We start from the raw sequence: 14090 nt of genomic DNA, 5'->3' as shown, positions 1-14090 counted from the left end.
ATGACCACAGGAGCAGTCCTTGGACAACACTGGCTCTTTGGCTTAGTAATGGAGATGAACACTGCCCCCTACAGTCAGTTACCACTAGACATTCATGTCAAGGGACTACCTTTACCCTTTTAATAATCTACGGCGGGTTACAGACCGCCAAAAAGCGGCGGTCTGCTGCTGCCACTGGTTGCAGCGTCCAGGAACCGCAGCAGCCAAACGGCGCAGTTCCCGGACACTGCAAAGAAGCAGCGTGAAAATCACACTCCTTCCTGCGCCCCGGAAGAGACGCCACAAGTGCTGAAGCGCGCACTTGCGGCGTCATTTCCGGGGCGCGATGTGTGGATGCAGCGCGTCCACTACATCAAGAGGGCGGCGGCCGTGTGGAACGGCCGCCGCCATTTCATATGGATTCAGTCCGTACTAGGGTTAAGGGCATCTGGAAGAGATGCCCCTTTCTAACCCTAGTACGGACTGAGTCTGTGCTAGGGTGCCCATTTGTAACGGGCCTACATCACCCTATGATTTACTGCAACCATCCCCAACTGAACACCCTTGAGGTGTGTTGGATTAAAACCCACATAATTCATGGTCAGCACAAGTTATGTTGGGTGGAGATGGAGGTCATACTCCAAGATATCTGAAGGGCACTGAGTTGGAGAAGGCTAATTTACACAACATGCTCCTATTCTAACTGGAGCCAATTTTACTGAATGTTACTTCAGTTCACTGGGGAAAAAATAGAGATAGTACCGCTGGCTATTCCATACAGCCAAAGAGAAGAACATGATTTAGCACAATGGGAATGGGGAGATAAAAAAACTTTCAGCTACCAATCAGAAAGACAGAAGAAGCAACAGGAGACAAAGAATCTCTGTAAACTAGGTTGGAGTCCCCTTATGCTCTTTCATAGGATCTGTTGTAGGGACTGGAACACCTGTACATTCATTCTCCTAGTAGACTGCGTAGTTTCTGAGCCACTTCTTGCTTCATGGAGATTCTTGGTCATGCTTCTTGCAGATTCTGGGAATGGTAGTTTAAAAAGTAACCTTTCTAAGCTGTGTTGTTGTTGTTGTTGTGTGCCTTCAAATCATTTCCAACTTACGGTAACTCTAAGGCTATCATGGGATTTTCTTGGCAAGATTTGTTCAGAGGAGGTTCACCGTTGCCTTCCCCTGAGCCTGCAGTCCTCAACCTGTCGGATAAGTGGGGGCTTCCTATATATAATACATTAACTAACTCTCTCTTTTAAAAATAATAAAATATAGTAATGCAGCTCTAATTACATGCATGGTTTACTTAGTAAAAGCAACCCTGATGTAACAATTATATTTTGTTGCATTTCTGGAACAATTATTTTCTATCTAGACAAGAATATTAGGAGCAAACAATTTCCTCATCTTAACAAAAGCCACTTGATTTTCTTAAGTTTGCTTGAAGCATTTTAACCCTTACCTTCATCTCGGTTTATTGTGTAAATTGGACTTAGCAATTCTAAACCCACATCTCCATTGGCATTGACAGCACGTGCCGCACACTGAACCCTTGAACCAGCCTGGTAGTATATAGAGTCCAAGGCAATTGACTTGGTGTTGGTGAAGAAAGTGTTGGAGTCCACCTCACGCATTGGGCTGGTAACACCATCTGAGCCACTTGGAGCACTGATCAGCCAGCGATACAAAGTCAAGGTGTCATTGATGTTTTCAGCAGCACAAATAGACCCGGTCTTGTCATAATCTGAATATTTGGGGTTGCATGCCTGAAGTTTAACAGATACACACAGTAAATCCACTTAATTATATTAAAGTCTGCACCATGAGAATGAGTAATTAAAGATCAAATTCTTAGAATAAGGGTTCTCCCTTATCTTTTGCTGTAAGTCACCCTAATTAACAGTTGCATTTTTTTCCTTGCTGCTAGTTTAAGCACTGAAAGCCTTGTTTTATTTTAATCTTAATTAAGGAACTAGACAGTAGAGTCTACAATATTTAAATTTAAAAACTGATGTTCTGTAAAGACTTCACATTACCCAAGCTTGATAGAGGAAACAAAATGATGGACTATATATGAAAATCCCACCATATATTAGCTAGCAAGCCAGAAGAAAGACAGAAATATGCTGTTGTTAATACAGCAGTACCTATAAGAATATTAAAATACTGAAAATAAAACAAGGTTAGTCACAGTGAGATCACACCCCACCTCTATGGAAGATTCTTTGTGTGGCATTATGCAGCTTGCTATCTTTTGGTCTCAGTTTCCTACCCATGAAATGGGAATAAAAGTGGTCTTTCAGAGGATTGCTGTTAAAATACTCACAATAAACACCAAACATTATTTAATAAATATATATCAACAAAGTGGATTTCTGATTTCGAAATATGTGCTCTAAACATCCCCATAGCTTGGTAAAATGTTTACACATCTCCAGAACACTAATTTCTCAATTAGCAGTAGATGTTTAAACATTATTAACTGGAGAAGAGACAGCAGGAACAAATCATACCGTTACACACACAACAGGATAGCCTGTTGGAGGCTGTGGGTTTCCTTTGCTTTTAGCAGTATCATCATACAACAGAAGAGACACGACCTGGGGCACAGCTGGAAAAGTCACATCTGCCACACTGTCCATTTCTTCAATGTACACAATGGCTTTGTTCAGCTGAATTAAAAGACAGAAAAAGCTTCTATCCAAAACTGAAAAACAGCTATAAACAGGATGATTGTGTATGAGGAAATCTTTGTGATAAAGTTGACATGCATGCACAAATATTATCAGAATTCAAACTTGAATGGAGAAAAATAATTTTCTTCCAATGATATTGCTATATCTGTGCATAAAATGGTCCAAAATATTTTACTGCCAGAGACAGAATAGCCAGTACTGCCCTTCTTGCAAGAAAAAAGATTACTTCATTACCTCTTCCTGGCAGTACAAATGCAATACTAATAAATTAAGTAAATATTTTTTTAAAAAAAATATATTACTGTATTTATTTATTTTTCCATTTACTATACCCCACCTTCTCCCCAACAACTGTGATTTAAGACAGCTTATACAACTAAAAAAAAGACAATATAGATAAAGATACATTTAAAATTGTTCTTAAAATATTGTAAAGAATTTAAAAAGTTAAAAATATAAAAAGTAGTTAAAAAGCAGTAACTTTTATGTGACACTAAAAATCAGCTTCCTAGGATGGTTGCATTATTTGTCTAATGAGCCAGCTCTCAAAATCCATAGAAAGCAATGGATCCAAAGTGTGTTTGTTTTTTAATCAGAGGAAGAGGATCTTTAGATCTAACCAAATGTCTTTAACAGCATTTAAAAAAAAAATCAGTCAATTACATCAAAAGCCTGTAATTCATCTAGGATAGTTTTCAGAACAATCGAATGAAGGAAATTGTCTAGCTGACATCAGGTTGTACCGTATGTGTGAAAATTTTTCTATCATAGGGTAGTTAATATCCAAGCATGAATTTCAGGCAAAACACTTATGGACATTCTTCACTGAGAGCACAATAAAAGACTGGAGATGGCACCCTGGTTTTCCCTTTCAGGCCAACAGTCTTGCAATGAGGATTTTAAAGGGCTTCATGTAACTACTGCCAAACTATTAAAACTGACATTAGGCACTCAAAAATGATATTTTAGAAATTTAGAAAACAAGTTGCCTTTTATTCCTAGGTGCTTCCAACTTTTTGTGATTTGAATGCAAAGTAACTGAAGTACAGCATATCAAATAGCCTACTTCTTACCTGTGTCTCTGCTACCATATTCTCATCAGGTTTCAAGTGTACTGTAAATGCTTCACGCATTTCTCTCACCCCATCATATAATACTTCAACCTCAACAAAGTGCTCTGTTTCCCCTTCTTTGAATTCAATATCTGAAATGAAAAGTATTTTTTTTAGCACCAAAATGAAATTCTATTCCCTGTCATCAGTGGAATTGGGCTAAGAGCCAAAGGCAGAAAACTTAGTTCCTCATGTGTCAAATTCATCTTGGGCCCCTAGCTGGCAAAACGGCAGTATATAAAAGCTAAGAATAAAAATAAAATATAGGAATTTTGATTAGCTTAATACCAAGTTTGTCCTTTCACTTTTGTGAAAACAAATAGATATGAAATGACTATATTCTGGTCATATCTGTATAATATTACAGACTAATATTGATCACGGGCTTCCATTTAAATTCTGCAGCAGGAACAATGCAGCTATTTCCTGACTTCATTTATTCTATTGCACAAGACTTCCCTAACCTAGTACCTTCCAGTGATGCACTCCCAGCATGTATAGTTAGAATTCTGGATCTGTGTGATGGGAGGAGAAACCCAACACATTTGGATACAACTAACTTTGATTTTTCTTCTTCTAATGATCAAAGTCTTACCATCAGACATTGGATTATAGTCTTCTCCAGAGGTAGCTGAGCCATCTTTAGTGTGGATTCTTACAATGGAAACTTTAGAACTGTCCCCAAGACGTAAGACAGGGATCTTTACAACTGCAACCTCACCAGGCGCTTCAGGTTCTTGAATGCTATATTTGATTTCGGAGAATTTAATCACTGGTTCTGCAAGAGAACTGAAAAACCTCAGCCTCTCCTGTTTAATCAAGTACAATTTTTATTGATGAATAGTTAAAATGGTCTGAGGGAGAAAAATAGACCAAGAAAAACAGACCAAAACAGAATGTGGAAAACAACTTTTTTTGTTTTGTTAATTCACTGAATTTGTTTCATGCTTAGCAATGTAATGCACCCATTTGCTTTGTAATAAGACAGTGAGAATACCAGTTGTGTGCATCAATTAATCTGCTCAACTGGTGAAAGGAACAGGATCTGGTAAACATTACACAACCAGAAGTGTACAAAATAGATCATAAACTCACTGTCTTCTTCATCTTTAATCTTCACCAAAGTTTCCTTTTGCTCCCCAACAGAAGCACCAAATGCAGAAGTACTCTTTGGCGTTCCAAGTACTAGCCTGAACTCTTCCTCCTCTTCATAGATAGCATCATCTTCCAAGACCACTTTACAGGACTTTTCAATCTCTCCTGCAGGAGGCAAAAGGGCAACAGTAGTGAACCAGAAGGATTTTTGCAGATCCTCCTTGCTGTGCTCTTGCTCTCGATGACCTTACCCACCAGCCAACGCATGTCTGCAATATACATTGTGTTGTTAACTGGCTTCAGATTGGCTTGATTCATGGTGACCCTGTGGATGAGACATTTCCAAGTCTTCCTGTCTTCAACATCTCTGCTCAGCCCCTACAGATTCAAGCCTGTGACCTCTATGAATGAGTCTAAGTATCTGGTATGCAGTCTTCCTCTCTTTCTACTGCTTCCTACTTTGCCTAGCATTATTGTCTTTTCTAATGAGTCATGCCTTCTCATGATGTGGCCAAAGTACGACAGCTTCAACTTAGTCATACTGGCTTCCATTCAAACAAATGAATCCTTTCTTAAAGCAGCGCATTCTGGACATATAGCCTGCTAATATAGATGAGGACAAAAGCTGAAAGCTCATTGACCCCCTAAGCAAGGATTTCAGTCTGGATCAGGTCCCTGCACACCTAATTATGAGTAAGGATACAGGTAGCAGCTGCTAGCATCAAAGTAACATACATTTTGATGTAAAGGAAAAATTAAGGGAAAATTCTGAGAATGTAGTTTGTTGCTTCCTTTGGAAACACTTTATTTTTAAAAGGCTGACATCTCACCTGGAAGGAACACCACTACAGAGTCATCTGTGTTTGGTCTCTCTTCATAGTCCATCATAACCTGAGCAGAGCCCTGGCGAGTGTAGCAGCGGACTGTTGATTTATGATTAACATCACCACTACGGTAAATGATAGCTGCCACTTCCCCATCCTTTTCATTCACTGTGTAGAGTGACTCCTTAAATTGGACTCTGGGTACTGCAAGACATAACAATCCCAGAAGAACAAGTTGGTTTTCTGGTATTCTACTGTGATATCCTTTTGATTTGCATTTAGATTAGTAAATAGTAACATGTAACTGAGATTAGAAAATAAAATTTAAATTTGAAATCTGTATCCACTGTAGTCACACAGGATAATACTAAATATATATAAAAGTATCTATAGATATGATAGTGGGGGAGGGAAAAGTGAGTCCTTGGTATCCACTGAGGTTTGGTTTCAGGACTCCCTATGGATATCAAAATCGTTGGATACCCAATACAATGGTGTACTAAAACAGTGTTCCTTATAAAAAAAATCCATGGTTTGCTTTTTGGAAACTCCTTTTTGACTATTTCCAAGCCATGGATACAGTGGGCAGTCTTTAATGGAATTCAGATGCACAAACACAGAACTTAAAAGAACACAAGCTAACATGTTTCTACTAAATAACTCACTCTTGACTTCAGATGACCTCAGCGGTCTATAAACACAAATATATTACATTGCAACCACAGACCCATTCCCTCGGTGGAAGGCTGAAGACAATAGGAATCTACTTTTTGAAACCAAACAGGTTTTATTGAGAGATGTCACCTAATCTCTGTGTTCTTTCTCATTCCCTGGCACCCAAAATAGCTATGGACTAGAAAACTGGAAAAGCAGCATCAAGGGAAGCAATCTCAGCTATGTCTACAACCAGTGGAACACAGAAATGAAACAGTGTAGCTTGGACACATTGCTTTTCTAATGAATTTGCTCCCTCTCAATATCTAGGTCCTCCAACAATCTGTCTCTTACATATTTTCTCTGGACCTGTGACCTTTTGGCAAACTAGCAATAATTCCTACTTTGGACACTTGTGTTTACTCCCAACAATACTACTTTAAAATTGTTTAAAATATCCTTAAAACTTATCAAAATGATAAACATAATGACAGAATGCTCACAAACATAACAAATGCCCTTCTTGGGGAATGATTTTTATTTTCCACATGGTGGGGCCACATTCATTTATAGAGTAATTTGGGGAAAATAAGATATAAAAGGTAAGATCCATGGTACATGTTTATTCTGCTTAACACTGACTACCCAGAAGGAAAACATCAACCAAAAGACTTCAAGGACATGAAAAACAAGCATAATGTGAACTGACTCTGTTCACTGTCCCCACCATGCTTCTGGTGTCATAAGGAAAGTGTATATTGCTAGAGGTTGCTGTTGGTGTTTTTCCCTACTAGCCCTTTTTCTGCCATATTTAATTTTGCCATTTTAAACAGTTCCTGATAAAAGCTTTAAGATACTTACAGTCTGTGATGGTATCATTGATAAAGATGGTAGTTTTGCTTGGCTCTCCAAGCACTGCATTCATAGGCATACGAAGAACGAGTTCAAATTTTTCTGGACCCTCAAGGACAGGCTGTCCCAAATCATCCAAGATGGTCACACGGAAAGTCTGCATATTAACACCAGGAGCAAAATCCAGGTTTCTGCTGATGCCAACATAATCAACTCCAGCTGTGTAAGAAGCAAGAGGAGATATTCAGTTATTTGTGCCATATCATGATTGCATCCAACGGTGGCTATCCTCGGACAAAAGTGCTTCTGTTTGCATGAGTCAGGGAACTTGAACTTTGCTAATCTGCTCAGCTCCCTAAGGCCTTGCTGGTCTGCAACCAGAGGGTTGAGGAGCTTTCCAGAAAAGAATAGATTATGGCAGCAGTTCCCAACCATGCTCCAAATTGCCCTTAGGGCTCCACATGCACTTCCAAAGTGCTCCGCAGCTGTGCCAGGAAAATGAATGAAATGAAAGAATAAGAAACAAAAAGTAAAACTACTCCTAAACACCATTAACTTGTAAGACATAGAGTTGGCCTCTGAGAGGCTCCACCAAAGAAATTGATTCTAAAAAAGCCTTGGTGAGTCAAAAAGGTTGGGAACCCCTGGATTATGGTGTTTGAATTGAATGAATGTGATGAGAAGCTAAGTACAATTTATTTGGTGCCAGATTTGGCCTTGCATTTTTTCTGTATATCTGAAAGTGAAATCCAAATACCTCAGCACTTAAAACAACATCTCTACATAACATGATGGCACAGAGTAGGGTGCACATGCAATAGTAATACTACTTGAGGAGAGAACTCACCTTCTGCAGACATTGGTTCTGTTTTCCTGGAACGCACTGTGACAGTGGCTGCTTTGGACAAGTCTGTTCCAGTTCTCCAAACACGAACTTCCACATAACCAGCACTTTCACCCACATGATATTCAGTGTCACCAAAGTAGAAAGCAGGCTCTAAATACAAAACATTAAATATGGAGAGAAAAGGGGGGGGAAGTCATCATGTTTTTTAAATACAAAGGTACCATTTATCTGAGTGGCAGAATATGGATACTTGAGCAAACAAAGGAACTTTCTAGGTAAAGAGATATATAAGTAAAAAAGGTCCAAATAATCCAGTTTGAGACCACTTTAACTGCCCTGGCTCAATGCTAGGGAATTCTGGGAACTGTGAGACATTTAGCCTTCTCTGTCAGAGAGCTCTGGTGCCACAATAAACTCCAATTCCCAGGATTTCCAAGCACTCAGCCAGGGCAGTTAAAGTGGTCTCAAACTGGATTATTTCTGCAGTGTGTTTTGGAGCAAAAGCACAGGAACTGCTGACTTGCATAACATTTTGATTCACTGATATATTGGGTTTATGTTTTAATAACCACATATTTTGAAAGGAGCACAGGTAGTCATGTCAAAGGGAAAAACTACTCTGATCATTCGCCCTATGAGGAAAATGGACAGTGTTTGATGCTAAATGGTTTTTTAAAAATGGTGAATAAATTGTGGCATGGCAAAAATGTACAAATAATTATCTTTATTTATTGGCATTAAATCCCACCTTTTGTCCACAAACTCAGTCAAGGTGATTCTTAGTAATACTGAACAACAAGAACCACCAACTGACAAAACAAGATTTACTATTAAAACTGAATTAAATTAAAAGCAATTTAAAACAAAAATATTGTGTTTATAATAAGCTCCTTCATCAGCAACTGGCCAGCTACCAAAAACTTGTCTGAATAAAAAGCCAAAATAAAAGGTTTGGCTGAGCAAAAATGCTGGCAGAAGAACAATAGGGGGGGGGGGGGGGTCAGCCCAGCTTCCTTCAACAGGGAATTCTAGAGTAGCCATTGAGAAAATTCTGTCATGTTCCTACCAAATGAAACACTAAAGGAGGCAGAACTGGGACCAAGAAAGAGTCCTCTCTTGAAGATTTCAAAGCTGAGACAGGTTTGTGTGAGGGAATATAGTCCCACAAATAAATTTATGTGTGGTGTGAAGGAAGCTGATAGAACAGTTTTACTGAAAATATTAGAACTTGACTTTAATACAAGCTAACTCATAGATGAAAAGGCTATCAATATGCAAAGGGATCTTGTAGCACCTTTTGAAACAAACTGAAAGAAAGAAGCTGGTAGCATGAACTTTTGTAGATCTGAGTCAACTTTCTCAGATGCAACTCAAGTCTACGAAAGCGAATGCTCCCAGCTTCTTTCTTACAGTTAGTCTCAAAGGTGCCACAAGATCCTTTTGCACACTGATTTTCCAGAACACAACTATGTCTTTGAAGTCTATCAATTATTTATTATTAGTCAAGACGGCAAGGTGTTAACTCCTGGATGCTTGGCTAGACAAAACTTTGGTCTGACACAGATATTTTGACCAAGGGAGCACATCCAGAGCACGTGACCAGAGCACGTGACCAGAGCATGTCCATCTTTGACCTCTCAGTAGCCTTTTAATGTACATGTAAACATAACATACAGTCAATGTAGTTCAGGAGTTTGAGTGCTAGGCTTGGACTCCAGGAGACCAGGATCTAAATTCTCGCTCAGCCATGGAAACCCTTCAGCAAGCCACACTGTCTTAACCTCAGGGGATGGTAAAGACAAACCCCTAATCAACAAATCTTGCCAAGAAAACTCCACAACGGATTCACTTTATGGTCACAATAAGTCAGCAGCAACATGAAAACACACAACACACTAATATATTGTAGATGTGAGTAAACAGTTCCATAGGCTGACAGCACTGATGAACAGTGTACAAATGTTCTAAATAAATGAATACATGAATAAAAAAATCAATAATCACTGCATCTGTAAATAATGCTTATAGAAAAGTGCACAGTCGTGCGCAATACTCTGAACAAGAGAAATTGTGGGATCTTCAGGATTTAGTGAAGCCTTCCCCCAAAATAGATGCTACAAGAGTGAAGCCACCAACGTTACTGAAAATCCACATCTAAATTTACAGACTAGAAGATGCAAAAAGAAAATAACACATTTTAGAAGTTACCAAAGAGCAATTGCTAGTATCTTAGGGGTTTCCTTTGTTTTAGAAAAAGAAGACTTACATATACTAATAGAGTTTTCACCAATGTTAAGGATGACATATAAGAAACTATGGCAAGCTTAAGTCATGACAGGAATGAATCAATCACCAGGGTAATCTTTTTTTGGAAAAACCCTTTTAACTAAATTAAGATAGGACTATGCCAATCAAAGACACAAAATGAAGTTAATTCCTTTTTTCCCAACAGTTTACAAAAAACTGTTGCCAAAATATCCCTTATTTACTATAAACAAGGTTATTTTAAAGGTTTGATAATTCTTGATTCCTCAAAGAGAAAAGAAAATGACCCTGCCTTTTATTGGGGAGAACCCAAAGTCTTACAATTCAGGTCAGAGAAAAGGTCACAGCTAACATGGGCTTAAGTGGTCACCCCATTGTTTAGTGTAAGAGATCAGACATCACAAGACTGAATGAAAGAAGCACTCATTTAGCAGCTCAGCACATTAATTAGTTTGGCCCATGGAAGCAAAATATCTTCGCTTCCAACAAAAAAAACCCAACCTTATACTGTATTTTGCATAGCACAGCGAATACAGTAGGTTTAGGATTTATTTACTGTCTGAAATTGCTGTTCTCCCTCACATTTCCCAGTGAGACTTTCAAAATAGATCATACAACATAGATATCTACAGTAGTAGCCCCATTTATGGGGGGGAGGCAACCATTTTTTTTGGTTTCCCCAAGCTATATTAATGTTCATTTTCATTAAATTATTTTATCCTCTCCCCCTCAAAAAATTTCCAGAAAGTTAGACTTTTTAGTCTGTTACATCAAAAACAAAGATACAAGTCACATCTTCAAAACATAACACATTTTATATGGGACTGCCATAAAACATGTTAGTCTTTCTTTTAAATATGCATAGGCATTTTCTTCCAGGCCTTCATGACTACAGGTTATCCAGAACAGCCAGGGCCAATGCATGACCTTCTCTATGTGCAGCTATCTTTTATGGTGAACTATCAACTGCAGAATCAAATATCTGGACTGACACACACACACACACACACATTGTGTGACCCTGGGTCTGTTTTAATATTGGAGTAGTTTTGTAAGTTTTTTTATTATTTATTTTACTGTGTTTTTAGACTGTAAGCTGCTTTGAATCCCAATTTGGGGGGGAAAGTGGGTTGCAAATAATAGTAATATTAATAAGAAAAAGACTCACTCTAATCAGAAACAGGAGCGATGGGTGAGCTACCTGAATTCTAGTTACAATCCTCATCTCACTTTCACGTCTAGGATGCAACACAATACCAAATTACAGGCAATCAACTGGGATTACTAGTATTATTGAATTCAAGGCCATGCAGGTGACAATTTACTTCACAATATGTATTATTAAAAAACCTACAAAACTTATTATTATTATTATTATTATTATTATTATTATTATTATTATTATTGCCTATTTGCAAATCAGCCACCAGCCAGATTTTGCTTTCTGTATTTTGGCAAACTATGCAATAGATATAGCAAGAAATCAAGGGCAAAGAAATTGTTAGCTGCCAACTTTGGTAAGCAGCTCAGAACCCAATTGTAAATTGCAATGAACAGCTGTTGGATATAAATATGCTTGTGTTTCTGTTGCTATGCGCATATGCTGTGGGGTATTTATGCTACACATATTTTCATTTCTGCAACCCTTTGCAATTAAGATCCATTTCAGAGTAAATATATTTATATCAATATTTGTGGGCACAAGGCCAAATCCTGATCTCACTCTCAGATTATTCTCCCAATAGCAACCGTGTTCTCACATTTGCACTACTGTAACTGTGATAAAGCACACACCCAAAGTATCTGAAGTTTAAAACTGCAACCTAAATAGTTATGCTGTCTTCTGCATTCTCAGTATTCAGGCACTGACAGAAATAGAATGCAACGAGCTCCATGTAAAATTATGCCCCATGTGTGAAAATTACTTTAATATCTTATCCCCTAATTTCTGTTCCAAAAGGTGTTGTGGTGCTTTAGCTCATGCCCATTCTGTGTCTTACGTATATGCCCAATCACAACTCCAAAGACTAGAGGAGAATATATTGACCCCCTGTTAGGAAAATCATGAAGTATATGTACAATAAAATTGAAGAATTGTAAATACAGATTTGAATTCTCCAAAATCACAATAATAAACCCCCTAGCCTTCGTGCTAGCCTACAAGTGACCTATAGGCCTATAGTAGGTCTGTGAAAGTGTAGCTCTCTAGCTGATGGTGGACAGCAATTCCCATCAGCCCTAGCCAGCACAGGCAGTAATGAGGCAAGGAGGGAGATGCAACTCAACAAAATATGGAAGGGCACAGTTACCTATCTCTGACAAGATCAAAAGATAGCATAAGCAGACAATAGTTATGTTCTAGGAGGGAACATTCAGCTTAAGTATTTTAAGTAAGATGGAAAAAACCCACAAAGATAAGGGGATAGCAATAAGACTTTTCATCAACAACAGTTTTATATGCTGAGGCACCTAACTGAAATGACATTGTATTTTAAAATGCTTAACTGCCTATTTTGTGTCTATGAGGTTTCCCATGATAACACTCATTTTACAGCCATGAGACTGTGGGTTGAATCTAAATAATCCAATGGGTAAGTCTGACCATGCTGTGGGACATCAGTTCATTAAAAGGTACCTCCCAAGGCCCATTTAGAAAAAGTAGTGTAGCATGTGACATGGAAGTCAGGAAATCATAGGGATTCTTAATGTGGTTCTACACAAAATTTCCATGTGCTTTTATTGTTGTGTTAAAAGCTATACTACTAAAATGATATTAAGGTGGATCTGGATAGCTTGCAATGCCACTCGTGAACCTCAAAGGGGAAAAAATTTAATACACCTAAGAGATTCCCCCTCCTCCACTAAAACAGGGAAATAAAGATAAGCAAGAAAGTAAATGCAATCCACTGAGACGTTTCTGTTATGCATCCTCCATTCCTTTAAGTGGGGGCCACGTAAGGACTCCTAAGCACAAAACTCTGGAACGGGACTAGGATGGAAGGGAGGCTGAGCTGAATTGGTAGGCAAAACTGGCCTACCAAGACTAGAATGCAGTTGAGCCACAACAGGAATTATCCATCTGAAGTATCTTAAATGGTCAAGAAAACACATATAGAAAATTTAAGACAGCTAATTTAGTGGAACCTTCTTAAGAATACCAGAGGCTGCAGGCAATCTATCCTATGCACTCTTACTTAGGAGTAAGCTATGCTGAACACATGGAAAGGAGTCCTAAGTACACAATGTATTTGTAAGACTCTTCTTATTGAAGGATGACTGTCAATGAGTGGAACTTAATGCCCTCCCCATGACTGTGCCTTCAAGCACTAAGATAGCTGGCCTGACTGGAGAACCCAAATCATAGTAGGCAATAGAATGTCCTGCCCTCAATTATTTATTTATTTGATTTATATGCTACCTTTATTCCTATGCAGGAGCCAAGGTGTCCTATAACATTAAAAAAAATGTTCCGGACACACACACCCCCCCCCCGCAAAAACTATTAGCTTGAATGGCCGTGCATACGCCATTTTAGCCAATGGGGCTTCCCCTCAGTGAATAATCAAGACTGTGGACTTCAAGTCCATGAAAACAGAGGGGCAACTGTACAGTTAAAACAGTGGTCCTCAAACAGTGGAGCAGGACCCCTGGGGGGCATGAGAGTTCGAGACTGTGATCTCTCCTCCTCTTTCCAAACTTTTCTATGTGTAAAATTTAGACATGTGTTAAGTATTGAATGTATTTAAATGAAATTGCTCCAATTT

General features: G+C 38.5%; 1 protein-coding gene across 1 annotated transcript in view; it reads right to left on the bottom strand.

Moving 5' to 3' along the window:
* FREM3 (FRAS1 related extracellular matrix 3) overlaps window positions 1–14090 on the bottom strand; it is a 98380-nt gene that overhangs the window by 16991 nt on the left and 67299 nt on the right. The window contains exons 7-14 of the mRNA XM_042469683.1: window positions 8062–8211; window positions 7224–7433; window positions 5715–5912; window positions 4885–5049; window positions 4385–4567; window positions 3751–3881; window positions 2495–2653; window positions 1444–1747 (exon numbers count right to left, since the gene is read on the bottom strand). Of these exons, the coding sequence (XP_042325617.1) occupies window positions 1444–1747; window positions 2495–2653; window positions 3751–3881; window positions 4385–4567; window positions 4885–5049; window positions 5715–5912; window positions 7224–7433; window positions 8062–8211 (1500 nt within the window). The remainder of the gene's footprint in view (window positions 1–1443; window positions 1748–2494; window positions 2654–3750; window positions 3882–4384; window positions 4568–4884; window positions 5050–5714; window positions 5913–7223; window positions 7434–8061; window positions 8212–14090) is intronic.

Source organism: Sceloporus undulatus, chromosome 5 (genome assembly GCF_019175285.1).
Source record: "Sceloporus undulatus isolate JIND9_A2432 ecotype Alabama chromosome 5, SceUnd_v1.1, whole genome shotgun sequence".
Lineage (NCBI taxonomy): Eukaryota > Metazoa > Chordata > Lepidosauria > Squamata > Phrynosomatidae > Sceloporus > Sceloporus undulatus.
The sequence above is the reverse complement of the archived record's forward strand: the minus strand, read 5'-3'. Positions and strand labels throughout refer to the sequence as shown.